This window comes from Bos indicus x Bos taurus, chromosome 2 (assembly GCF_003369695.1).
Source record: "Bos indicus x Bos taurus breed Angus x Brahman F1 hybrid chromosome 2, Bos_hybrid_MaternalHap_v2.0, whole genome shotgun sequence".
NCBI lineage: Eukaryota > Metazoa > Chordata > Mammalia > Artiodactyla > Bovidae > Bos > Bos indicus x Bos taurus.
Genome location: NC_040077.1, coordinates 88,309,515 through 88,337,011, shown reverse-complemented (window position 1 = coordinate 88,337,011; position 27,497 = coordinate 88,309,515). Strand labels below are relative to the sequence as shown.

General features: G+C 38.7%; 1 protein-coding gene across 6 annotated transcripts in view; it reads left to right on the top strand.

Annotated features, from left to right (window-relative positions):
- FTCDNL1 (formiminotransferase cyclodeaminase N-terminal like) overlaps positions 1–27,497 on the top strand; it is a 123,207-nt gene that overhangs the window by 14,376 nt on the left and 81,334 nt on the right. For all 6 annotated transcript variants that reach the window (XM_027563882.1, XM_027563891.1, XM_027563858.1 and 3 more), the window contains exon 5: positions 17,730–17,915. In XM_027563882.1, coding sequence (XP_027419683.1) covers positions 17,730–17,915 — 186 coding nt within the window. The remainder of the gene's footprint in view (positions 1–17,729; positions 17,916–27,497) is intronic.

The window sequence follows — 27,497 nt, the reverse complement described above, 5'->3', positions numbered from 1 at the left end:
TCTCTACCATTAACACTACCCTCATTGCCATAACATAAAAACAATGGTTGATTTTACAAGCATATGTTAACATAGTTTAAGGACATAGCATTTACTTTGAGATTTACAGGATACTGCCATCAGACAAAAAGCTGGTAAAAAGGGATTATGCATTGGGAAAGTTCTTAAAATATCCAAATTGATTTCCAGCAACTTGAGTATACTTTAACTACAAAGAAGAGTTATTAGGTTGTTCATAAATGCATATTGCTACAGGCTTAATAAATGCAACAAGATTATATCTACCACTGTAAAACAGAGCTACTCATAAGGAAGAAGAAGGCCAAATGAGAGGACTGGGATAAACTAGGTTATTCTTCCATGACTGGCAGTTACCGACACACACAGTCAAACTTGCAAAAGCTGCTCTCTTTCTATCACTTTGGCTCTGCAGCAACCTGAAGTCCAAGTACATTAACAAACACTCCGTGGGCATCCCTTGGCCAGTGGGGTGCCTGAGCCTGTGGATGGATGATTCTAAGGCCCATTCCAGCAAGACCAAGCCCCAGTTGCTCACAGCAATGACTGGTGTAATAACACTCCCTTGTACTGGCTTTTCTTTCTTTCCTGTTTCACTCTTGGTGTGTACTGAATAGATTTTATTGAAAATTTTGACAAGAATAAGTGTATTATTATTTTATTTAATTAATAAAATAATTGTTATGCTTCCCAGTTGGTGCTAGTGGTAAAGAACCCACCTGCCAATGCAGGAGACGTAAGAGACATGGGTTCGAGGCCTGGGTTGAGAAGATCCTCTGGAGAAGGAAATGGAAACCCACTCCAGTATTCTTGCCTGGAGAATCCCATGGACAGAGCAGCCTGGTGGGCTACAGTCCATAGTGTTGCACAGAGTCAGACACATCTGAAGTGACTTAGCACAGCACACATGTGTATTATAAGAATCTTCTAATTGGGATGAGTGGGTGGAGTTCATGAAATCTTTGCTGCCTGACTTTATACTTCTCATAATTCTTCCCTAGTCTAAAAGTCTATAGTTTAAAACTGGGAGACCCCTACCCCACCACCACTTCACCTAGGGAAGGGGTCTCCTAGAATACTCAGGATTAGTCATGGGTCACTGTGGGAGATATTAACACTCACCCTTTACTAGCATAGGCAGGTCTGGGATCTCAAAGTTTAGAGGTTCTAAGTTTTCTGATTTTCAGTATATATATATATATGTATGTGTTTGTGTGTGTGTATGTCTGTGTGTATAGCACCCAGAAATTACATTTATGTCATTGCTAATGTTGTTTTAGACAATATTGACCTAACAGAGGATTTATAGCAAATGATTCATATGATGCTAACTTTTTTGAGCCTAGACCTCTAACCAAGGCTATGCTTTTCCTGAATTCCTTTCCATCTGTCCTTCCTAGTATATGCAATGATTTCTAGGCCACTAGGATAAAAAATTCTGAAGAAATAATGTAGTGATGCTAGTGGCATTGATGGGCCTGTAAAACTAAGTGCATCAGCACAAGTCTCTGTACACCCTCATGTGTCCACCAGCCTATCCACCTGGTCTCCACTTGGCAAGTGAGGGTGTGCTTCTCAGGAGACCCAGAGCATGTGATAATAGTAATGATGGCAACACAGGCTATCCTGAAATGCTTTTATAATAATTATAGCATTATTTATTAGATTTTCATTTATTGTGTGATTCAAAATTGCATATATTGAATACCTCACATTCCAATTTTAATTAACCAAAATATATCATCAGGTAATGTCTCAAGATAAAAATTGTTGTGCCTCTCTTACCCTCATAGTCTATACATGACAGTTTCCTGGATAGTCTAAGTTATCTGCTACCTTGAGGGAAATAGAATTGTTATTATTATTTTTTTTTTTATAGAATTGTTATAATGAGAGTGAGGAAGTAGCCATCAGTGTTTGTGTGTGAATTTTTAGGAGCCATTTAATTTAAAAATTTTTTTCTTAATATATACATTTCATTGAATGATAGTTGACTTACAATGTTTTAGGTGCACAGCAGAGTGATTCAGTTATGCATATATATTATTTTTCAGATTATTTTCCATTATAGGTTATTATTAGGTATTGATTATAGCTCCCTGTGCTATACAGTAAATCTTTGTTGCTTATTGCATATCTATTTTTTTCATTAGAAATCTAGCATTCTTTTCACACTAAGTCAAACACGTGAGTCAAATGTTATAAATTTTTTAGTTAGGCAAACATTCATAAGTTTTCAAAGATATACATATTATTCATAAAATTTATATATATATATATGTGTGTATATATATATAATACAAAAGCTTTTCTACTACGCTTGATAAAAGCTTGGAAAAAACATCAGAAAAATAAAGGAGAGATGGAGAAATTGGAAAACATAAACTAAATGAAACCGGAGCACTGAATATAAAATAGAAAAAGTGAAACAAAAAAGTAAAAGATCATCATATGGTCCAGTTGTTTTTAAACATGAGTACTCATTAGAAATATATCTGGAGTTTGGAGGAAAAAAGCAGTATCTGGGCCTTTGTATTTTTCAAATAATTCCAAGATAACTCTGATTTTCATCTGGATGTTAAAAAGTGATCACAGGTTTTTCTATTAAATGATAGTTTTGGTGATGTAGAATTCTATTATTTTTCTGTTGACCATCATGATACAGTGGTATTAAGTGAGTAATAGTTATGTAATCACTATTACATAAAGATGTTAATCAGTTTTTACAGTCAACAGCAGGACAAAAAAAGATAATTACAATTGCAGGCCATAATGGAAACATGATTAACCTAACAATATAAAATAATTACATACAGTTTGGGGGGTCAAGCTGAATGATGTGATAAGTGAAAGTACATACAAGCACATTTTCATCCACCAAGCCAGTCTATGTCTTTTGGTTGGTGCATTTAGTCCATTTACATTTAAAGTAATTATTGAGATGTCTGATCCTGTTACCATTTTCTTAATTGTTTTGAGTTTATTTTTTGTAGGTCTTTTCCTTCTCTTATGTTTCCTGCCTAGACAAGTTCCTTTAGTATTTGATTTAAAGCTGTTTTGGTGGCACTGAATTTTCTTTTGCTTGTCTGGACAGCTTTTGATATCTCCATCAAATCTGAAGGAGAGCCTTGCCAGGTAGAGTATTTTTGGTTGTAGTTTCTTGGCTTTCATCACTTTAAATATATCTTGCCATTCCCTTCTGGCTTATAGAGTTTCTGTTGAGAAATCAGCTGATAACCTGATGGGCGTTTCCTTGCAAATTTTTTGTCATTTTTGCCTTGTTGCTTTTAATATTTTATCTTTGTCTTTAATTTTTATCAGTTTAATTGCTATGTGTTTCGGTGTTCTTCCTTGGGTTTATCCTTCGTGAGACTCTGTGCTTCCTGGACTTAGTTGACTATTTCCTTTCCCATGTTAGGTAAATTTTCAGCTATTATCTCTTCAAATATTTTCTCTGGTCCTTTCTGTTTCTCTTCTGCTTCTTGGACCTCTCTAATGTGAATGTTGATGTATTTAATGTTGTCCCAGAGGTCTCTTAGGCTGTCTTCATTTTTTTCCATTCTTTTTTCTATATTCTGTTCTGTGGTAGTAATTTCCACCATTCTGTCTTCCAGGTCATTTATCCATGCTTCTGCCTCAGTTATTCTACTGTGGATTCCTACTATAGTGTATTATTCATCTCTGTTTGTTTGTTCTTTGGTTCTTCTAGGTCTTTAGTAAACATTTCTTGCATCTTCTCCATTGTTCTCCTGAGATCCTGGATCCTCTTCACTATCATTATTCTGAATTCTTTTTCTGGAAGGTGCCTGTATCTACTTTATTTAGTTGTTTTTCTGGGATTTTATCTTATCCCTTCATCTGGGACATAACTTTCTGCTTTTTCACCCTGATTAACTTTCTGTAATGTGGTTTTTGTTCTAGCTGTGGGATTGCAGTTCTTCTTGCTTCTTCTGTCTACCCTCTGGTGGAGGTGGCTAAGAGGCTTATGTAAGCTTCCTGATGGGAGGGACTGGCAGTGGGAAAAACTGGGTCTTGCCCTGGTGGGCAGGGCCTTGCTCAGTAAAACTTTAATCCAATTATCTACTGATGGGTGGGGTTGCACTCCCACCTTGTTGAGTGTTTGGTCTCAGGTGACCCAGCTCTGGGGTCTGTGGGCTGTATGGTAGGGTTAATGGTGACCTCCAAGAGGACTTACACCAAAGAGTACCTTCCAGTATTGCTGCTGCCAGTGTCCCTGTCGCTGAGGTGAGCCCCTGCTGACCCCCACCTCCATAGGAGACCCTCCAACAGTAGCAGGTGGTTTTGGTTTAGTCTCCTGTGGGGTCACTTCTCCTTTCCTCTGGGTCGTGGTGTGCACAAGATTTTGTTTGTGCCCTCTAAGACTGGAGTCTCTGTTTCCTCCAGTCCTGTGGAAGTCCTATAATCAAATCCCACTGGCCTTCAAAGTCAGATTCCTTGGTGACCCGCAGTCTCTTTATCAGATCCCTAGGCTGGGAAGCCTGACGTGAGGTTCAGAATCTTCACAACAATGGGAGAACTTCTTTGGGATTATTGTTCTCCGGTTTGTGAGCCACCCGCCTGGTGGGTATGGGATTTGATTTTATTGTGACTGTGCCCTTCCTGTCGTCTTGCTGTGGTTTCTTCTTTGTCTTTGGACTGGGGGTCTTTTTATAGTGGGTTCCAGCATCCTTCTCTTGATGGTTGTTCAACAGCTAGTTGCAGTTTTGGTGCTCTTGCAGGAGGAGATGAGCACATGTCCTTCTACTCTGCCATCTTGAACCAGAGTATCATAAATTTTTTAGTGAGGCAAAAATTAGTATTTTAAAATATAGATAATATATATAGTATTTATATATATATATGTATATACAAAAGGTTTTGATACAGGCCTTTTGATACAAGCCTTTTGATAAAGGCTTGAGAAAGAAAATTTAAAAAAAAAGAAGAGATGGAGAAATTGGAAAACATTAACTCGTGTGTGAAGTTTTGACAACCAAAAGGATAGGACTTGTGAAAGCAGGTTACAAAGTGTATTCCATAGCAATACAGTCGAGAAAGAAGGAAGGCCACCTCACTGTTTGCTCCCAGGAAGATGAGGACTGGGGTTGGGCTTTGGGAGGAGAGCATTACAAATAGTACTTGTCTTCCTTTCCCAAATCTTGAATCAATTCAACTGTAGAGAAAGGCAGATGAGAAGTGGAAATACTAACTTTATTACTGATAAAAACTAATGTGACTGCTCAGCTTACCCACCTGGAGAATCAGACATCCAACCAGTTAGAGGCAGCACTAGACAGCTCAGGCCTGACCCTGGCAAGCTGATGGCAAGGAGGAGATGCAGTGGAATGGGCGTTTCCTGCTGACAGCTACCTCCGAAGAAGGAAGAGAGGAGGGAGGAGCAGGCCTCTGCACACCCCACTTCTCTCCCAAACTCTGCATCAGGGAATGGATGTTGGGAGGGAGCAAGGCCAAGTGTTGTAATTTCCTAAAGGCTGTAGTAACAAAAGTGCCACAGACTAGGTGATATAAACTCCAGGAATTTATCATCTCACAGTTCTGGGGGCTAGAAGTCCAAGCTCAGGGTATCGTCAGGGCTGGTTGCTTCTGAGCCCTGGGAGGGAAGGAAGGATTTGTTCCATTTTGGCTTGTGGATGGCTCTCTTCGTGTTCACATGGCATCCTTCTTGTATATTGTCTGTGTACAAATGTCCCTTTTTTATGAGGACACCAGTCATGTTGGATTAGGGCCCTGCTCTAATCCAATATGTGACATCATGTTAACTAATTATATGTCAATGACCCTACTTCCAAATAAGGTCACATTCTCATATCCTGGGGGCTATGACTTCTACAGATGAATTTGACAGGGGCACAGTTTAATTCATAACAGCCAGTAAGACCAGCAGTACTCTCTACATGTGGAAATAAACATCAGTAGTGAGCAAGAAGCATTTTCCTTCAAAAGGAGATTTATTTATTTATTTATTTATTATCCCACACATGGTACACTTCATTGAGTTTAAACAGCACAGAGTTCTGACACATGTTATTGATGGTAGATAAAATATTATTTTTACTGAGTCTATGAAATATTTATTTTTACTTGTTAGAGATATTTTATTATTTTTTAATTAATTTATTTTAATTGGAGGCTAATTACTTTACAATATTGTGGTGGTTTTTGCCATACGTCGACATGAATCAACCACGGGTGTACATATGTCCCCCTATCCTGAACCCTCCTCCCACCTCCCTCCCCACCCCATCCCTCTGGGTTGTCCCAGAGCACTGGCTTTGAGTGCCGTGCTTTGCACTTGTCGTCTGTTTTACATATGGTGATATACATGTTTTGATGCTATTCTCTCAAATTATCCGTCTTGCCTTCTCCCACAGAGCCCAAAGTCTGTTCTTTATATCTGTGTCTCTTTTGCTGTCTTGCATATACTATCTTTCTAAATTCCATATATATGCATTATATGCATCAGATGCATTTTATATGTGCATCAAATGCATCAAGTGCATTCTTTTTTATAGCTGAGTAATACTCCATTGTGTATATGTAGCACAACTTCCTTATCCATTCATCTGCTGATGGACATCTAGGTTGCCATGGATGGCCCAGCTATTGTAAACAGTGCTGCAGTGAACACTGAGTTACACATGTCTCCTTCAATTCTGGTTTCCTTGCTGTGTCTGCCCAGCAGTGGGATTGCTGGGTTGTACGGCAGTTCTATTTCCAGTTTTTTAAGGAATCTCCACACTGTTCTCCATAGTGGCTGTACTAGTTTGCATTCCCACCAACAGTTTAAGAGGGTTCCCTTTTCTCCACACCCTCTCCAGCATTTATTGTTTGTATACTTTCAGAAGGAGATTTGAAGTGGTGGGCATGGGTGCCTGGAAATGGGCATCCCCTGAGAGGTGATAAAAAGGAGACAGATTGTGGATGGGGGATGGGAAGACTTGCCCTCTTTTGGGGGCAAGTCGTGAGAGTTCGGGCTAGACATGAGACTACTAAGAGGTTGTCGAGTGTTGACACTGGCCAGTGGCCAGGAAGATGGAAGAGGTATGAGAGCCAGACACGCATGAGGAGCATGCAAACTGCCTCATGCAAACTATTTGTTTGGCATTTGGGTATCTCTGGTTGTGTGGAAGAGCCACCTTTACTGTCCCTTGCTGTGGGGAGTTGACTTTATACTGAAGGCTGTTTACACATTGCTGATCCATTGGCCAGCAGAAGGCTTCCTGGCCATCCCCAAAGCTTAGCCATGTCTCAGCTGAACTACTCTTTTGGGGAGTCCCAGCTTCTTAACATCCTCACTGAAAGAGAATAAGAAGTCCTTATGAAATGGATGCACTATAAGGAAGCCACAGGCCAATTTCAATCCCACCCACCCTTTACAATATACATATGCCCATGAGTTTTTGATCAGTGTGACCTAAACAGTTACATCACATTGAATGGCTGGACAGGAAAGCCAGATGGTAAGCAGACAAAATAAGGTTTTTGGAGCTGAGTAAACCTGAGCTCAAACCTATTCTACTTACTTGCCAACTGACTTAAGGAAAATTGTCTAGTCTCTTTTATAGTCTTTTTTGGTCTTATATCTATACCATGGGGAATAATATCGTCCTGTCAGGATGGTTATGAAAAATAATGCCCATAAGTAAAGCCCCTGGTCCCCTGCCTTGCACCTGGAAAGAGCTGTCACTATTTTTAGTGATTCTCTATGGCCTTATGGAGGGGGTTGCTGAGCAGTGGGGGCCTAGGTTATCCCCCTCCACCATAAAGAGAGTGGATTCCTCTTCTCTGTTTTGTGTTATTGAGATTCTAAATAAAGTACCTCTTGAGAAAGGGATTGCACGACAAGATGTTTGCAAACCTCTCAGGCAGAAGATCTGTGAAGTGCTTTCAACTCTTAAAATTCTAAGTCCTATAGCAGACAGCTTCTTCCATGTCAGTTCTTATCTTGAAATGGTATTTGGCTCCCATTTCAGAGACCTGCCATGCAGGTAAATGAAGAGGTATTTGTGAGCATCCAAGCAGTGTTGGAGTGCTTGTTATGTTTCCATTTACCATAGGACAGGCTATGGGGACTATAGGAGAAGCATGGTAGAGCTCCTCCCCCCAAGAAAGCTGGGCCATGAAATCTGCACCTGAAATAGGAGAGAACACCATTTGTTGTTGTTTACATGGGACACAATAAAGCAAGTGACTGAATGCAGTGTAAATTCCATATGTTAGGTCACTCAAGGAAGTGTAATTCTTTAAAGAGTATCATGTCTGCACGAAATCTGCAGCATATTTCCTACAAAGGAATAACAAGCTCTATGTATACATATCTCCATGAAAGTGTATGTTATATGCAAGGAAACAGTAAGATTCTTGGATGTAAAGATCTATGTGTGGGGGAGTTCCCTGGTGGCCTAGTGGTTGGGAATCTGGGCTCTCACTGCCCAGGTTCAGTCCCTGGTCAGGGAACTGAGATCCAACAAGCCATGTGGCACAACCAAGAAATAAAAAGTAAATGCATATGTGTAAAATGTGTCCTAGACTACTAATATACCATATGCATGCGTGCTATGTCGCTTCAGTCCTGTCTGACTCTATGTTGCCCTGTGGACTATAGCGTGTCAGGCTTCTCTGTCCATGGGATTCTTCAGGCAAGAATATTGGGGTGGGTTGCCATGCCCTCCTCTAGAGGATCTTCCTGACCCAGGGATCGAACCCACATCTCTTATGTCTACCTGCATTGGCAGGCGGGTTCATGTATTTTTATGGATACCTATATGGTCATGAAATTGTATGATTTGCTAAGGTTTTTGGGGCACATGAGGATAGGTCCAATGTTTTCATTCTATAGCCGGAAAACAGACCTAGAAATATTAAGAAACTTACTCATAGTTTTCCATCAAGACAGCAACAGAACAGAGGGTTCTCACAGCTGTTTATTTACTTGACCTTGCCTAGAACTTTTTATTCTCTTTTTCAAAATTTCAACATTACAGATGTGGTTAAAGTCCACCTCTGTCCATCAACTACATCTCTGCCGAGTTATGGCATAGTATGCTCACATTCAGTCAAGAATTTCCCCCATACTTTTATTTCTACCTATGTATTTACTCATAAGTCCATACAGTATTTGTTGTACGTGTTTATAGTCTAAATGTTATTGTACTATCACTTAAAATTTTTTTATTTTATTTTTTAATTGAAGTGTAGTTGATTTACAATTGTTAGTTTGAGGTATACAACAAAGCGATTGTGTTTTATATATGTATAGTGTATATATAATATATATACATATAATATTGAAGATTCTTATACTATAACTTTTATATTCAGCAAGATATCATGGAAATCTATCTAGTTCATCCCCTATAACTGCTGTATAGTTATCATAATATACATATATCACATGTTTTTCTATTCAATTTGTAGACATTCAGGTTGTTTCTCATTTTTTCCAATACAAATAATGTAGCAGTGAACATTCTTGAATATACTTTCCTGTATACAAATGTAAGGATTTCTTTAGAGCAAAAAAAAAAGAATGGAATCTTTAGGTACAAACGTTTCAAAATATTTTCAAAGATTAATTTTTATATGAAAATCAAGTGCGTGTTCTGGCCTTGTTTCCATTAATACATAACAGGTTTTTTCTTTGCATTTTATTTTTTACTGCCATGCCAATGGTAAATTGACAGCTCAGAGACACAAGTGAAATGACGTTCTTTTAGCAAGTACTATTCATTTTGAATTACAGATGCTGTTGTCAGCATAGCATTATTTGTAAGCTTATTTGTCCTTTAGAAAGGAAATGCGATAGGGTAAACAGTAGCATCCAGTGATATGCAGCAGTTTTGCACCCTCTGCCCCCAACCCGGCTAAATTGTTTTCTGCTCCCTCAAGAAAGAACAGGCCACAGAATGTGTCAGTAGAAATGCAATTTAGGAATTGCACTTGATCTTGTTTTTCAGTATAATGTTTCTGTTCTTTCATCATAAAGATCAGCTGCATTTTATTTTTTTCCAGTCCCTTAGAATAACATCCAGTTCTAGTCAGCATGTTTAATGTACTTCTCAATGATGTTCTAGCACAATAAATTTTCGTATCTCGTGCATGTGTACATATGGTAAAAATTTCTTCAAGTTCTAGCCATGTGGGGGAGGAATATTGTGGTTGCTTTGTTAATGCAGTGTTTGTGTTGGAGTGGTTACGGCCCCGCGCTTTAACTCTCAGCGCTGGGCATAATGAGATGGCTTTGATGGTGGCGTAAGAGTCTGGTGGGATGGTCACAGCTTCACACTTCAAAGCCGAGCATATGGGGTGAATACTGGGTAGCTTTGTGCTCTTTGGGGATGGTTGGGAGACAATTCTTAACAGCTCTGTTTAATGAAGACATTGGAAAAGAAACACTCCATCTTTAAAATAATTTTGAATTGCAAAGAGAGAAATTACCACCACCCCCCTTCCATAGACTAAACTAAGAATAATTTTTCCTAGTCTGCACTTAATTAGAGAGAGTGAAGCATCACAACTACACTGTATTTTCAAATGTCTTCTTTTTCAAAGTAGTGTAGCAAGATTAATCGGCCAGTTTTATTTTAGGTATGTGTATGAATTTAGGCAAAAACTTTTAGGGCTATCTGTTTTACCATCTGAGAGATTTTTATGGCTTCTGGTAGAGAATCTTTTTTTTTTCCTTCTCATTAAAAAATACATAAATAAAAAAATCAACTAAACAAGAAACTTGGCTATATTAAGATAGCTATACTAAAACTAGAGGATGCTTGTAAGATTTCAAGTCTAGCACTCAGTTTAATTTTTAGATTCTGTGCTTTTTTTCCCTCTGCTTTTTATTGAGAATGAGGTGATGGGGTTGAAAAATACACTTTTTGATTGGTATGTCCTGATGAGAATGTGTAAGTAGGCTTTTTTGAGCATCATTAGAGTTCTGGTTTAAAAATAATAATAATAAGCCTTACTTTCAGACTGTAAGCCGGGGAAATAGAATTTATCTATTCCTAGTGAAAAGGGAATGACAGGCTTGAGGTTTTTCCTAGCTGTGCATTTTGACTGCCATCAAAAATGTAACAAAACCAAGCATATCAGTTATGTTCTTTGAGCTTCTGAAATGCAGTTTCTGTTTAACAGTTAAATCTTAACTCCATTTACATCAGTAGTCCTGAAATGCTCCTGAAATAAACAAAAGCAGAAAGAGAAAGAATAATCAGATACTTTTGTAGACATGAAGTATGTGTTAGTGTAAGGCAGGTGAATACATTTTATAAGATGGATTCTTAAATACTGTCTTAAATATTGTACATTCTCAATAAAATACCACATTTCAGCCATAGTTAAGTCCATTACAGGCTCAGAAATAAACATTTGTGTTAGGGATATGAAGTTCCTGTCTCATTGTGCTGATCCTCCTTTTGCAAAGAGGAATAACCAAACTAATAGAAGTCTCTAGAGGTAAGGCTGTAAATGATAGTTATACATGTGTAGAAATGACTAAAAATCATTTTCAAGTACAGAAGATCAGCTAACCGTAAAGGTTGCATTATGTTTTAAAATACTGTCATTAAATCAGCCTTTTTAGAATATGACTAGTGAAAATGGAAAGATCAGAAATACAAATAACAGTGGTAGGGAAAAGTTGTCAAGAATGGCAGAGAAACTAGGAAATACTAGTCTTTTAATAAAGAACAATTTAGGAAGCTGCAGTTTTGCTTTATCTGTTTCAAGCCAGCAGGATGACATCATACTCTGTTGGTACAAGGTGATTCAGATGTTTCCTCTCTGACGTTACTGACTGTCTCAGGTAGCCCACAGCTGCAGGTGGCTCTGACAGCTGGGGGCTGGAAGACAGCTCATAAAACATGATGCTGGTGAAGGAAAACTGATCACATGGTTTCTCACTGGGGATGCATCGGATGCCTGCTGGTCTTAAACCCTGTTCTCATTTTTGTTAGCATAGCGACCCCTTACTTCCACGTGTAGGTTTGGAATGGATGCTGCCATTTCAGGTTTGCAGAGTCCAACATCTGCAAAGTGCTTAGGAACCAAATTCAATTCATTCAACTTAACAAGTGTTGATTGTTTAGGGAGTTTGAAACCTAGATAGAGGAAAAAAGTCCACGATTAACTATATAATACAAGTAGATTAGATTTGATGTACTCTCAATAAAAGCTGTACTACATGTATTCTCCAGGCAAGAATACTGGAGTGGGTTGCCATTTCCTTCTCCAGGGGATCTTCCCGACCCAAGGATCAAATCCAGGTTTCCTGCATTGCAGATGGATTTTTTTTTTTTTTTTACCGTCTGTGCAACCAGGAAGCCCACTATATGAACATGAGAGGAAGAAATTAAATCAGTGGAGGACGGGGGGAGTGCAATGACAAAGCAGGGATAAGTTCAGAAGTTCTGGTTTCTTGGGACTCATTGAAAATGTGGAAAGTCCCTGCTCTGGAAATGCCTGATTCCACTATTGGGGGAACAACTGATTTACAGGAAATGCACACAGAACTATTCCTTTAAACAATGCCACTTACCTAAAAACTGTGAGACTTGAGCTTAAAGATTCAATAATTTTATCTTCTTTAACAGGCCTGTTTGTTTGCATGATGTGAGCATTTGTAATTATAGTACAGGGGATAATTTTTACATAGACTAATTGTGAAAATAAAAAATGATAAAATTAAAACCCTTTTTTAAAATGCAGTTCATATAACAAGTAAAATGCCTTGCTAGCAAGTATTCTTCTGACCAAATTTGAGACATTTCTCTGAAATTCAGACAATCTAATTTACTCTTCAGCGACATTACAAATACTTAACCTTCCATGGGCCTTTGGGTTACAGTCATTAGAAACATAAAAGTGAAAGAGGAGAGTGAAAAAGTTGGCTTAAAGCTCAACATTCAGAAAACAAAGATCATGGCATCTGGTCCCATCACTTGATGGGAAATAGATGGGGAAACAGTGGAAACAGTGCCAGACTATTTTTTTGGGCTCCAAAATCACTGCAGATAGTGATTTCAGCCATGAAATTAAAAGACGCTTACTCCTTGGAAGAAAAGTTATGACCAACCTAGATAGCATATTCAAAAGCAAAGACATTACTTTGCCAACAAAGGTTCATCTAGTCAAGGCTATGGTTTTTCCTGTGGTCATGTGTGGATGTGAGAGTTGGACTGTGAAGAAGGCTGAGCGCCAAAGAATTGATGCTTTTGAACTGTGGTGTTGGAGAAGACTCTTGAGAGTCCCTTGGACTGCAAGGAGATCCAACCAGTCCATTCTGATGGAGATCAGTCCTAGGATTTCTTTGGAGGGAATGATGCTGAAGCTGAAACTCCAGTACTTTGGCCACCTCATGTGAAGAGTTGACTCATTGGAAAAGACTCTGATGCTGGGAGGGATTGAGGGCAGGAGGAGAAGGGGATGCCAGAGGATGAGATGGCCGAATGGCATCACTGACTCGATGGACTTGAGTCTGAGTGAACTCCGGGAGTTGGTGATGGATAGGGAGGCCTGGCGTGCTGCGATTCATGGGGTCGCAAAGTGTCGGACACGAATGAGCGACTGAACTGAACTGAACTGAAGTACATCAGGTCTAATGTTTTATTTAAGGCCTCATTGTTTTTCTGTTTGGGTGATCTGTCCATTGATGAAAGTGGGTGTTACCCCCCACTATTATTATCTTACTCTCAATTTCTCATTTTATGGCTGTTAACATTTGCCTTATGTATTGATTTGTTCCTATGTTGAGTACAAATACAATTACAATTGTTATATCTTCAAAAAAAAAAAAAAAGAAACATAAAAGTTACTTCCTTGAGTATGAAGAGTATAGTGTACTATCTCTAATGCTAAATATTATTTTGGCTTTGGTTGTCTTTCATTGCATGAGAATAATGAAATGTCTTATTCATTATTAGAATTATAAGAATATAAATTAAGAATTTATAAGAATAAAATTTCATTATAAGAATAAAAATTAAGTTTGATTCTTTCCATCATGAATTGCTGTAGAAGAGATAACCGCAGAGGAGTGCTGTTTAAATATGTGAGAATTTCGAGTAAGTAGGGACATAACAGTACAGGAAGGTATTCGGAATGTTCAGAATTCAGAACAGTGGGGTAGGCTTGCAGAGGGGAAAAGAAGCAGTGTGTGCTGGGCACTGTGCACCCAGCATTGTGTTCAATCGATGCTTTTCTTAGTTTATCTAATCTTAATCTCTCTATCCATTCTATGGGATAGCTTCTTTTCTTTCTTGTTTCTTTACTTCCTTTATTTTTTTCCCTTTCCTCTCTTTTTATCTCCCTCTTTTTTCTTTTAGTTTTATTAAAGATTTTTTAAAGCAGGTTTCAGAAGTCATATTCTTTCACCCTGGCTTATTTAAAATATCTAAGCAATGTGGACATATTTTTATATCACCACAATGCCATTATAACATCCATCAAAATGATCATTTTTTTGGTACCATCTAATATCCAGTATGTAATCCAAACAAATGTCTTTCTGTGATTGGCTTGTCTGAATCTGGATCTATACATGATTCACACAGAGAGGTGATTGTTGTATCCCTGTCTCCTTTGATAGAATCCAGTTCCCCGCATGCACCCCCCACCCCCACTTTTTTCCTTCTGATTCACTGGTTGCAGAAACTGGGTCACTTGTCCTATGGAATTCCCACATTCTGGATCTGTTTGCTCCCTGGTGGTGTCATGTAATTTGTATCTTTATCCCTTTCTTTTCCTACAAACTTTAGGTTAGCCCCAGAGGTTTGATTGGCTTGAACGGTTTTTTGTTTTTGTTTTTTGGCAAAAGTTATTCAGAGGTAGGCTGTGAGCTTTGTATGTATTCTATGAGGAAGCCATAGTTTCTGATTATCTCACATCTAGTGATGTAAAGATGAACTACCTTTGTTCGTAATTGACTTTTCAGGAGGGTTTCATCCATTGATGATCTTTGCCCTGAAACAGTTATTTTCATAGGAGATCCAAAATAGTGATCTTCTAATGCTTTCTTCCACATTTATTAGTTAAGAGTTTCTTTCTAAGTTAAAAAATCTTTCCCTCATCAGTTCAGGCTATCTGGCTACACTGAAATACAGTTTATATAGGAAAGGGAAGGTAAATGCTTATTTTTATTCTTTTTAATCACCAGACTTCTAGATAAGGATTTGGTGTGTTAGAGGAAGATTTTTTTTTAAATTTTTTCATCTTATAGATAAAGAACTTGAAGCTCAGAGACGGCAAAAAAAAAAACAAAACCAATTGCTCAAGATCTCAAACAGCTATTAAGGAACAGAGATGGTATTCAAACCAGTATCTTCTGGCCTCAAAAGCTTGTGCTATTTCTACTATGTACCCCTGCCCTCAACCCTGTCAACTGCTACTGCAACTGTCTTTGTCCCTTGCTTTGCTCTTCAGGAACCAGCTTCAAGACTCCTCCTTTACAGCACCATGGGCTTTGTACGCTTATACAGTACTCCAGAGCTGTAACTCCAAATGGAGGCTCTGGCCTGTCTAGGTCAGAAGCTGGGCCAAGCCAGGAGACAGGTCACATTGTCTCTACTTGGGAGAGGCTTTCCCATCACAGTTTGTGCTTTAGGCTCCTGCAACAGCCAAAGTATGAGTCACTGTAAATTACGGTTGGACCAAATATCAGTGATGGGAATAATTTAGAGAGTACTCAGATGTTAAGTTGTCTTAACTAGCTCTTCTAAACCACTTTCCCTTTCTTCTGCCACCCCAGCTCTCTGCCATTCCAGATTTGAGGGGAGTATTTAGGTAACTGCCTAAAGATTTTCCTGCAATTTCTAAAGCTCTGTTGATTGTTTGTGTCCCTGGCATCTGGCCCCAACCACCCCCGCAGAAACTTGTGATCCATTAGTATCTTAAAGTAGTGTTAAAGAAGCAGAGATCACTTAGTAAATTTGGGAGATTTTCCTGGCTTTGTGGTGTCAACAATATCATGGGTTTCTAATGCTGGAGTCTCTACCTGACTCAGAGGAAGAAAGAACATTTCCGTAGATTTTGTACGACCCAGAGGTACAAAATCTTTTTTTAATGTCCTCCACATTTCACCCCTCCCAATCAACGTGGCAGTCTACATTATAAAGAAACAAATACCAGACTTCAGAATTGCAGTTTGAGGTTTCCTATGCTTATTGTGGCTGAAGGCTCCGTCTCAGCCTTGGATGTCCCATGATGCACCTCTAAATCAAGGAGGCCCACACTCTTGCCCTCCCAGGCCAGCATCCAAACTCCCTGCTAAGTCACTTCAGTCGTGTCTGACTCTGTGCGACCCCATAGACGGCAGCCCACCAGGCTCCCCCATCCCTGGGATTCTCCAGGCAAGAACACTGGAGTGGGTTGCCATTTCCTTCTCCAATGCATGAAAGTGAAAAGTGAAGGTGAAGGCGCTCAGTCCTGTCTGACCCTCAGCGACCCCATGGACTGCAGCCTTCCGGGCTCCTCCATCCATGGGATTTTCCAGGCAAGAATACTGGAGTGGGGTGCCATTGCCTTCTCCACCAAACTCCCTAAATACCTACAATAAAATACCTAAAATAAAACATCGGGAAAATAAATTATGTTATCTCTATCCTTGCTTATTGGGAACTATACTTAGTGACATGAAAACAGCAGTTCCTTGAAGCAATTCTCTAGAAAAAGACAGGAAAGCAATTCTGTAATCTGCCTTGAGAAGATAAGGTCAGAGACAGAATCTAGATGTAAAAGTGGAAGAAGAAGGTAAAAAAACATTGATATTCAGAGTAGCCTCCATAAAATTGTATTTAGATACTAGGCTTCTTACAGAATATCTGTCCCAGTGCTGCTATCCAGAAGGAGTTTCTATGATGATGGCAATGTTCTGTATCTATGCTGTCCAATAGGGAGACCACGTGTGGTTACTGAGCACTTGAAATGTGGCTACTGCAACTGAAAAACAACTTACTGCATTTTAATTAATTAAAATGTAATGGCATGTGTAGCTAGGAGTTGCCATATTGGACAGTGTAGATTTGGCCCTTGTATTCTTAAATTTTTCTTTCTCCTAACAGTATACACATTCTGGAGCTGTTATAAAATTGTTCAAAAATCGAAGGTACTGATTTCATTCATCTTGGTGATAAATTTTCCCTATGGAATCAGATTTGTAATGGCTTAGAAATTCTGGCCTCCTTTAAAGTGTAAAGTGTTGCTCAGTGGTGTTCCACTCTTTGTGACCCCATGGACTGTAGCATACCAGGCCCCTCTGTCCATGGAATTCTCCAGGCAAGAATACCGGAGAGGGTTGCCATTTCCTTCTCTAGGGGATCTTCCTTTGCCCTTTTTCAGGGGATCTTCCTGACCCAGGGATTGAACCCAGGTCTCCCACATTGCAGACAGATTCTTTACCATCTGAGCCACCAGGGAAGCCTTGTACATAAATGTTATTATGAGACTAACCAAGGAAAAGTTAATTATGCTCAAACTTTGAGTTTTAAAATTTGTGTGAATTATATACCCTTTAGTCATGATGATTATAGCAGTGATGGGAATGCACTTAATGTGACCAAACTGTACACCTAGAAATGGTTAAAATGGTAAATTTTGTGTTAAGTGTATTTTACCACAATAAGAAAATTCTGTGCTTTGTTTTCTTTCAGCAGTACTGACTTTAATTTAGTCTTGTTAAAATTTCCCGCTGCCCATAGGCCTTGCTGAGAATCTGGTCCTCAGTGTTCCTGGCTGCAGTGTGTTTCTCTTTGGTGAGGCTGACCTGCCCGAGAAGCGCCCGCTTGTCCAGAGAAGGAAGCAGCTGGGCTGGTTCACCAGAAGGGATTTCAGCACTCTTAAATCTGACCTGGGAGCTGCACCTGCCAGAAGATGTGGTTTGACGGGTTCGCAGTCTGGATTTTTTTTCCGCTTTGGTTTTTAAACTTGAGAATCCTGAGGTTGCCGTCATTTGGTCTCTCCCATGTAATGCAGGAGGGTTACAGCTGGGGCTTTCTTGACTTGCTTGAAGTTCTCCTCTCAGCTCTTTCTACTTACGCCTTCATGAGCCACTCAGGGAGGCTGGAAGCCCTCATCAGATACTCGATAAGAGCCCCCAAGAGGGATGTTCATGATAGGCAATGAGCCCTGCTCATCAGTGGCTGCACTGATGATGAGAATGGTTATCACTGGGATGATGGGTCCTGTTGGCCAGGCATGAGGTTGTATCTGGAGACACCTGGCGGCTCAGGATGTGGGTGTAGCTTACTTTTAGCTGGTGAGAAAGGCTTTCAGTACATCCAGAGTGTCCAGGTTGATGCTTACACCTGACAGTCAGTGGTGGAGGCACCCTGGAGAGAGGCTTTTCTACACTGCGGGCTCTAGAACAGAGAGAACAAACACAGGGAGCAGTATTCTCCCTTGCCCTGGATCTTATCCACTCTTGTCTCTCTCTGCTACTCTTGCCCACACCTTGCTTAGAGCATATCTTCAGAAAAGGCAATGGCACCCTATCAAAAACTCCATCCCCATTTGCTGCACTTCACTATCCTAGGGCCATTTATTTGAGTCTTGATTCTTGTCTCACTCGCTGCACTTCACCATCCCAGGTCCATTTATTTGAGTTTTGATTTTTTTATCCCCTAATATCTTCTGTAGGGATCACTAGTTAAACCATGTTAGGCCACATTTTGATAGTTAATATCTTAGCTGTTACTAAAATACTAGGTCCCAAGAAGCAAGAGGTGGGCAACCTTAAGAAACACATTTCCTCAAGGCACAGTTACACATAGGCTTTTGGTTGCTAATCCCTGGTGCAGAATTCTGCTCTCAAACCAATGACATCATCAGCTAGAGCAGTACAATGAAAAGAGTGTAGGCTTTGAAAGTGAAAGTCGCTCAGTCGTGTCCCATCTTTGTGACCACCCCATGGACTGCAGCACACCAGGTTCCTCTGTCTATGGAATTCTCCAGGCAAGAATACTAGTTGCCATTTCCTTGTCTAGGGGATCTTCCTGACTCAGAGAGTGAACCTGGGTCTCCTGCATTACAGGCTGATTCTTTACCATCTGAGCTACCAGAGACTCTCAGAGTGCAGGCTTTGAGGCTATGCTCAAATCCTGACCTTGCTCTTCATTGGCCATGTGACTTCAGAATGTTCCTTAGCTCAATAAGCCTCAGTTCCCATATCTTTAAAATGGCCATATTAATTATTTTTCCCTTATGAGACTAAAGTTGAAAGGATGACTATTAAGTGCCAAACATGGTACCAAGGGACCATTTTTCCCTTCCGTTTAGAGAAAAGATTTATCTAAAAAGTGATTATAAATGTGTTTTAGTCTTTACTTGTGGAAAAAAAAGAAGAAGCTGATTGCTCCCTGCCAATTTGAACCTCACATATTTTCCCACGATTTGTCTCACAAACGGAGAAGTGTAAGTTTGTGACTAACTTTTCAGAAAGCTATTTCCTGGTTTCTAATTTGAGCCTCACTGAAGACTGAAAGGATTATTCCACAAACCTAGTCAGCACAGTGCCGGGTGACTGAGATTACAGTTAGAGGATGGGAATTAGAAGCAGGAATCCTAGTACTAGAGAACAGAAGAACAGCATTTAGTGCTGGGTTAGACAGTCCCTCGGAGAAGGCAGTGGCACCCCACTCCAGTACTCTTGCCTGGAAAATCCCATGGACGGAGGAGCCTGGTAGGCTGCAGTCCATGGGATCGCTAAGAGTCGGACACGACTGAGCGACTTCACTTTCACTTTTCACTTTCACGCATTGAAGAAGGGAATGGCAGCCCACTCCGGTGTTCTTACCTGGAGAATCCCAGGGACGGGGGAGCCTGGTTGGCTGCCATCTATGGGGTCGCACAGAGTCGGACACGACTGAAGTGACTTAGCATAGCATAGCATAGCATAGCATAGCATAGACAGTCCCTAGGAAAACTTAACTCTCATTTCTGCAGTGTTGTGGGGCTGAATGGGTTGGTGTTTGGGAAGAACTTTAACCTGCTCTGAAAAGCGTATCTGAGTTAAAAACTAAATGTTCATGTTATCACTAATCATGTTCAATCTTCTAAGAACAGACTGAGTTTGTAACTGTTTAAACCAAAGTGAACAGTGATCCCCCCATCTCACCTAATGATTGTCTGACAATCTCACCTATTTTACATTGTTTGTTTGGAATGGACAACCCATTGGGGATTTTGATTCCTTCTCTATTTTTTACTCCACATGGAGATCTGTGATTTACATGGAGAATTTGATCAACATCTGAAAATCCTAAGTTTACTTTAAAATGCCAAGATTGACACAGAAATGTTTAAAGATGGTATTTTAAAGGTAATATTTGACATCTGGTAAAGATGCAGTTAGAGGCTCTCCTGCAACTAATGGTATAAATTACTATCAATTGGTAAAAACTTTTTGGAAGTGAGTTGGTGATGTGTATCAAAAGCTCTAAAAATATATGTAACTGCTTTGCAGAAATTCTAATTCTAGATTTATCTTAAGTAAATAGATTTATTCCTGAGGAAGCAATAAAAGGTACATATACTTATGTACCAGTATGTTTATCAAAGAACTATTTATAATAATAAATACTGGAAATAATATAAATGTTAAGAATTTGAGAGTGATTAAATAAACTATGGAATACCTTGGTGAGAGACCATTATGCAAGCAATTAAGTGTGAAGGTTTGGAGGAATTTTTAGACAAGTGGAAAATACAATACAATGTAGAGAGAATTTTTAGTTTATTAATTAACACAACGAATATTTATTAGGTACCTAAATGTGCCAGGGACTATTATCAATGGGAAAATAGAATTTATTTGCCTTCAAAGAATTTATATTCCAGTGGGGAATAGGTGAAGAGAGTGAAAGGAGAAACAGAAAATTACAAGCTTAATAAATAATTAATTATATGATATGTTAGAAAACAAGTGTTGTTGTTTAATCACTAAATCATGTCCTACTCTTTTGTGACCCCATGGACTGTAAGCCCACCAGGTTCCTCTGTCTATGGAATTTTCCAGGCAAGAATACTGGAGTGGGTTGCTGTTTCCTTCTCCAGGGGATCTTCCCTACGCAGGGATTGAACCCAGGTCTCCTGCATTGGCAGGTGGATTCTTTTCTGCTGAGCCATGGGGGAAGTCCCTAGGAAATAAATGCTACAGCCAAAAAAAAAAAAAAAAAATCAGACAGGGCAATGGACATCATGTGCCCAGAATGGGAGTAAACTATGGTTTTCAGATGGGATAAACCAAAGTAGGCCTCATTGTGAAGGCAGCACTGGAGTAAAGACTAGGAGAGAGGCAGTTGGCCATGTGGAAATGTGGATAGGAGACTCAGGCAGAAGGAACATCCAGGGTCAAGGCCAAAGGATATAAAGCTGTGTAGTGTGATTTCAATATTGTAAAATATATATGCACCTATTTATTTTATTTATCTTATTTGTTTGTAAGGAAAGGAAATTCTTACAGCTTCCAACTTATTTCACTATTTCTTCAAATTGATCTTGTTATTATTTCCATCATCTTTCATAAAGGGAAATTATTGAGGTTTATCAGGTCTGTAGAAGCTGGATTTCAGTGCATTCATTCATATTGCTGACAAAAGAGTCAAATAAGAAAGGAAAAGCAGCACAACTTTCCCCCCGTATGTCTTTTTTGCTAATATCTCCTTTCAAGTGGTAGACTCTTTAGTTTGTGCAAAAGACATGAAAATTATAAGTTGCCAAGTTTAGGTAGACCGTTACTCCTTGAGGGACTCATTTAATAGGCTCAAAGCAGATTCTAATGGAAAATTAAAATGTTTCAGAGAGGAACATAGAGTATAGATAAATGGTTTCATGAACAAGATTGTAATTCGAGTTTAAGTCACATGATCCACTGAAATTTTAGGTTACCTTACTTGCCCAAGTTATCCATTAAGAAATTGATATGTAAGAAGGAGTAAAATGGTTTCATTTTTAAAAGAAATATCTATTGCAGTAGAATTTCTAGCACCTCTGTCACTAGGATAGAAATATTATTCATCTAATTTTTCAACAAGCTGAGTTCACAACTGTGGCAATTTCCCTCCTTATTTTTAAATTTAATGGCTTTATATATTTTTCTAACATTCTTTATTTACATCAGTGTTTCTCAACATAATTTTCTGCTCTTCCCATCAAAACAGAAAAGCTTCAACACATTGTTGCTATGTTTATTTCTTTTCCTAAAAAATTTAAATAGAAATGATTGGTGCTATGAACTGAACACTTACAGTTAACTTTCCAATGACAAATTAATCTATACAGTACCCGAAAGGAAGCAGAATCTATAAGGGAACAGGTTTCTGTTTTGAAGTTCCTTGAGAATATTATAAACAGAAGAGAAAAAAGTGACCTCAGAAATGATTAACACCCAGAGTCAGTGCCAAACACACAAAATCTTTTAAACCAAATTCCTTTTAAAAGTTTGTAGTTGGCCGGCTCATGAGGAACATAAATAAGGACAAAGCAGTAATAGTTGATACTTTTAGATCTATAAATAAATACTTTATACATATATATTTTAAAACCCTAAACATTTATGGGATAATTTAAACACTGCTGGCTGATATATTGTATGACTGGCCTGCATATATGCATTATTGTTTAAAAATGAGGGACAATTCTTTGAACTGTAGTTTCACATGATGCCGTAGGAATTATAGATGGAGGTAACTGGCACATCTTGGAATCAGGGACTTCTGTTTAGTTATTTCAGTGGGTTACTGAGAGCTGCCCCTGGCTTACTTCTTTCTCTCTGTAAATGAGAAGCTGCTGCATCAGGCACTTTTCTTGACATTGAATAATGCCATTTACTGCATACCCCAAATTTTACCTAGTCTTTGAAAAGTAATTTCTAGCCTGGGAATGAGTCCTGTTTTCAGGAGCCTATATCTATAATTTTCTATGTTTGCTTGTAAATCTATTTGGATGATGGAAGATGAAAGTCTCAATGTGTAATTAAGTGTGTCACCCGTAATTGAAACATGAAGGACTATGTCTCTGCATGAGCTAGAGAAAGGCACTTTTCTCTAGAAAACCTGGGAGCAGGGAAGTCAAGTGCCTGAGGTTGCTTTCACCTGGGCTGGCTTCATTCCATGATGATGTTAACATGTATCTACCCCTGTGATTTCGTCTCTGAATTGCTGTTACTCTGAAAGATTCAGAGTTGAGAAATTGAGGCTTACGGTTCCTCACAGAGTGGGAAAATGTCATAGCTATTTTGCAGAAAGACAGCTGAGCAGAGGCAGTGTTCCTGAAGAAGTGGAACTTGAATTCAGACCCCTGGGGAGCCATTCCCAGCCCCGTGCCGCGCAGTGTCACTTAGCTTTCTCTTCTGTGGATTTGGCCACATGCACAAGAGGCCTGCGTTCTTCCCGCCATGGGAGTATCAGACTTAGCAATTATGTTTGAGTTTTATGGCTTTAGTCATCAAATGTCCTGTTTCAGCTGTGGTTTCTCTTTAATACATGTTCTGAAAAATGTAAAATACCAATATGTAATGATGACTAATTGCTTTCAGTGTAATAACAGCTGTTTATATTTTTGAACCTGAGTTCCAAGTCTGTCGTCTTGCTCTGTTTGTTACTCTGAAGCAAGGCCCACAGTTAGGCTAGGTTTTATCTTTGTTTAACCTTCGTGTTTTTACACCCAGTAACCTGCATGGTTCCTGGCACTCAGCAGGTTTCAGTAAAAACATATTTAATAAGAGAGCCACATATTAGCTCATGAGAATCTCTTTATTTATTCAAACTGTAATGCAATCTATAAATTTGAAGTTCTCTCTTCAGACATAAAAATGCCATATACTCCAAAACACTACCTCGGTTCCCTCCTCACGCATCTTTTAAAGCTAAGCCATCAAAGAAGAGCTTAATATAATAAAGAGAACTTTTAAATACATCTCTTAGCAAACTTCTGACCCCCTAAAACAAAACCTTTTCTGTTGGAGGAAAATATTGAGAATCTTTTCACCATTAATTGATTGAAGGTGATGGTGCCTGGAACAATTTTTGAGAATAATTTTGATCTAAAGGGAAAAAAAATGTTTTTTCTGAGTGCTGCTTTTCCATTTTTTCTAACGGGCTCTTCACTATTGTTTTGTCTGAATGCAGTTTTTTATTTGTGTTATTCCAGACGTGGTCCTACCACAAGCATCTTTAAACCAGACATTAATAGCATAGTTCACAGTCATTACTGCCAGTGCTCAAACACAAATATTGCATTTGTGTTTGTAAAAACTACACATCAGATGTTAATTAAGTGCATTTGTTTTTTTTATGCTTAAACAATCTGGCATAAAGAGTTTACATCTATATCAGTTCACCATAAGGTCTCTACAATATCTGAATCACCAGCCGTACAGTATATGATGAATACAGTGTTTCCACACAGGAAAATAACAGAATTGTCAGGAAAACATCAGGCCTGTTATATTTCCCTGTGAAATAATAGCAACTGAATCTCAGTTTCTTTTTGATTAAAAAAAAGTATTTAACTAGGAGTAAACACCAATATTTAGAATGATAAATTTTTCATTAAAGAACACATGGAAAGTGAAATCATACCAAAGATTTTTTTCCTTGTTTTTAGCTTGCTTCAGGGCGTTGTGACAGTTGCTTTGGAATAAAATTGGAATTTCAGCTTTGCAGTGAGATTCATGCTGCCGCCAGAGCAGCCGAGTGCCAATCTGCGGGAGGCAGGAGCCGAGCGAAACCGCAAACTGAGAAACAAACTTTCACATCAGGTTTCTAATTTTAGAGCAAAAAATGGAATTACTTTAATTATATGACATTTAACTAGAAATACGATTTGCTGGGATTAATTGCCTCCCTTATTTAAAAAATTTTTACTAAGTTTAAATTAGCATAAAAAGTCAAATTCAGCATCTTAAATAAGGTCAGTGGGACTTCTGGATTTAAATGCAGAATTTGATTGATTAGAATTGGATCACCATATTGGTGTTGGACTTGGGAAGGATTAAATGGAAGAATTAGAAACGTGTGCATTTGGGCAGAAAACAGTTTCTCTCTTTTTCCTTCCTTCTTTCTTCTTTTCTTCCTTCCTTTCTTCTTGTCTTTTTTTCCTTCCTTTCTTTCTTTTTCCTAAGGCAGAAATGGATCATGGCCTTATAACCCCTCAGGGTGAAAACTACTACCTGCTTAGACCAGAAACTTCTCAGCTTCATTGACTTGTCTCTGTTTATTCACTGCTTGAATAAGGTATAGTGGTAAAACAAAATCAACTATTGTATAGCTAAAGCTTAATAGAAGAATTTAAAATACATGTAACAAGGACATACACCAGGAAGTATCATTCTGTATATAAGTGATTACTCTTACTTTATTCAAAAGAGAATATAAAAGTTACTTCTTATGTTTAATTTTATTTTTCTAAGAAATAATTAATTTTAAAGTATGCTTTTGAAGGAATTTTTTAAGTAGAGTTTTATTTTAATTGATTAAGTCATTGTTGGGACAAGTGAATTCTTTGTGACACTCTTGTGCTCTGGACTTAACATCTAAATTTCTTATGCATTTAATAATTTATCTTAGGTAAACTATTGTTTACATTACCTTTTATCTTAGGTAATGAATTCATTTATTAGCAAGAATGATCAATTTTAGAAACTCGGTGACAAAAGGGACAGTTATTGGGCACATGGGGATAAAAGGTGCCTTGCAATCTACTAGAGGATTTAGAGGAAGTCCTGTCCCATATATTTAGGGATCAAATGGTCCATGCTACCATACTGTCAGGAGGCCCTGGGTCCATATGAATGAACTTGCCTTGAAAGTGACTTGCTCCCCCAAGCTGATAAATTACATATAAATATCTGAACGTTGGCTAGGCATATCAAAGTTCTGGAATAGCAGAGCACAATAGACCCAATAGATATTTTGAATAATACTTAGTATAAGCTCCCCCCCCCCATATGAAACTCTATATATGTATACTTTTATATACACACACACATACTTTTCAGCAAACTCTGAGCATGATCTAGCTATTTGTTTGAATGGTGATAAAGGTGAGGCCACTTCTTGAGTCAGAATAGGGTATGTGTATCAGATACGAGGAAATGGGATTGTTTGTAACACTACCTGTTCAGGGGTAGAGGAGAGAGAGACTATGCTTGGATGCTTTCGATTAATGAATGACATTAGCACTGACAAAAAAAAAATTTCCAGTTGTACTCTGTGAAATGTTAAAACTGATATAATTCTCAAAGATATTTAGAGTAAGTGATTGGTGTATGAGGTTGAGAGAGATATGTATTGACTGTTAGGAAATTTAATTTTTATGAAATCAGCATTATGGAGAAATACTGTAATTTGATTCATTTCTGCAGAATTCCCAGTAGAAAGAGGCCCAGCCTCGGGAGTTGAAATGTTTCATTATGTACATGTGTGGGAAAAAGATGAAATGTGGTTTCCGTGTGCTGATTTTCTGTAAAGCGTCTATTAGTATGAGAGTACCCAGGCTAGGCAGCAAAGCCCCCAAACCACGGCTGTCAAGGGGAGAGTGAATTCAACAGGATCTCTCGTTGGATACTGACATCGTGAGCAATAAGTTTGAAAGTACTAAGAAAAAGCAATGACAGTAAAATGATGTTGAAATAGTAGCTAAAAAATTGTCTTATGCTGAAGATGAGGTCAGCCTTTTATCCTTCATCAATCCCTAGTCAACTTTGCTTTTAGAAATGTGAAGTTGCCCCACAATGAGGAAACTGCAAACCTAAGCTTTTTATACCAATGCTAATTTAACCAAGTTGTCCATCTTATAATGTAAACTATAATTAGAGCAGGGATATTTATGTCATATGAGCTGCATCATCCCCAAGGCAGGGTAAAACAGCTCTAGAGTAACTGGGCTCTGGAATAGCAATGACAGTCCTAGTCCCTTGGGAAGCCGAGGATGGAAGAAAGAGATGCCTCCAACTGGTCATACCAAGAAGGTATACATAGTGCCCCAGACCCTGCCCTGCCAAACCACATCATCATCAGACACAAGAGTCCCTTTGTCCTTCCCAATTCCAAGACTGTTTGTCACTTTTTAGTGACCTCCTTTACTAGCCAAGACTGTTGAGGTTCATTTGAATCTGATCTTAACCTAGCTCAGTGTTGACAGGTCTGTGTTTGGGGAGGAAGAGATGAATACAGAGTGTGATTTATTCCTGTCTCCCAGACCCATAGACCTGGCACTGAATTCCAGCCCCTGCGGAGATGACCTTGGAAATGAATGGAAGGCCAATACATTTTACTGCTATTGATATTTAATTTTCAAACGTGCCTTTTGAAATATCTGCTGATATTTTCAAAAGTCTGAGCTTTTCTTAATCATTCTAGAGTAAACATCCAGATACATTTAGAGTAGATAAAAATACCTACTTATAGCTCAGATAACTCTGTTGGTAAAAAATATGTATGACCTTTAGAAAATTCTTGAGTTGATAA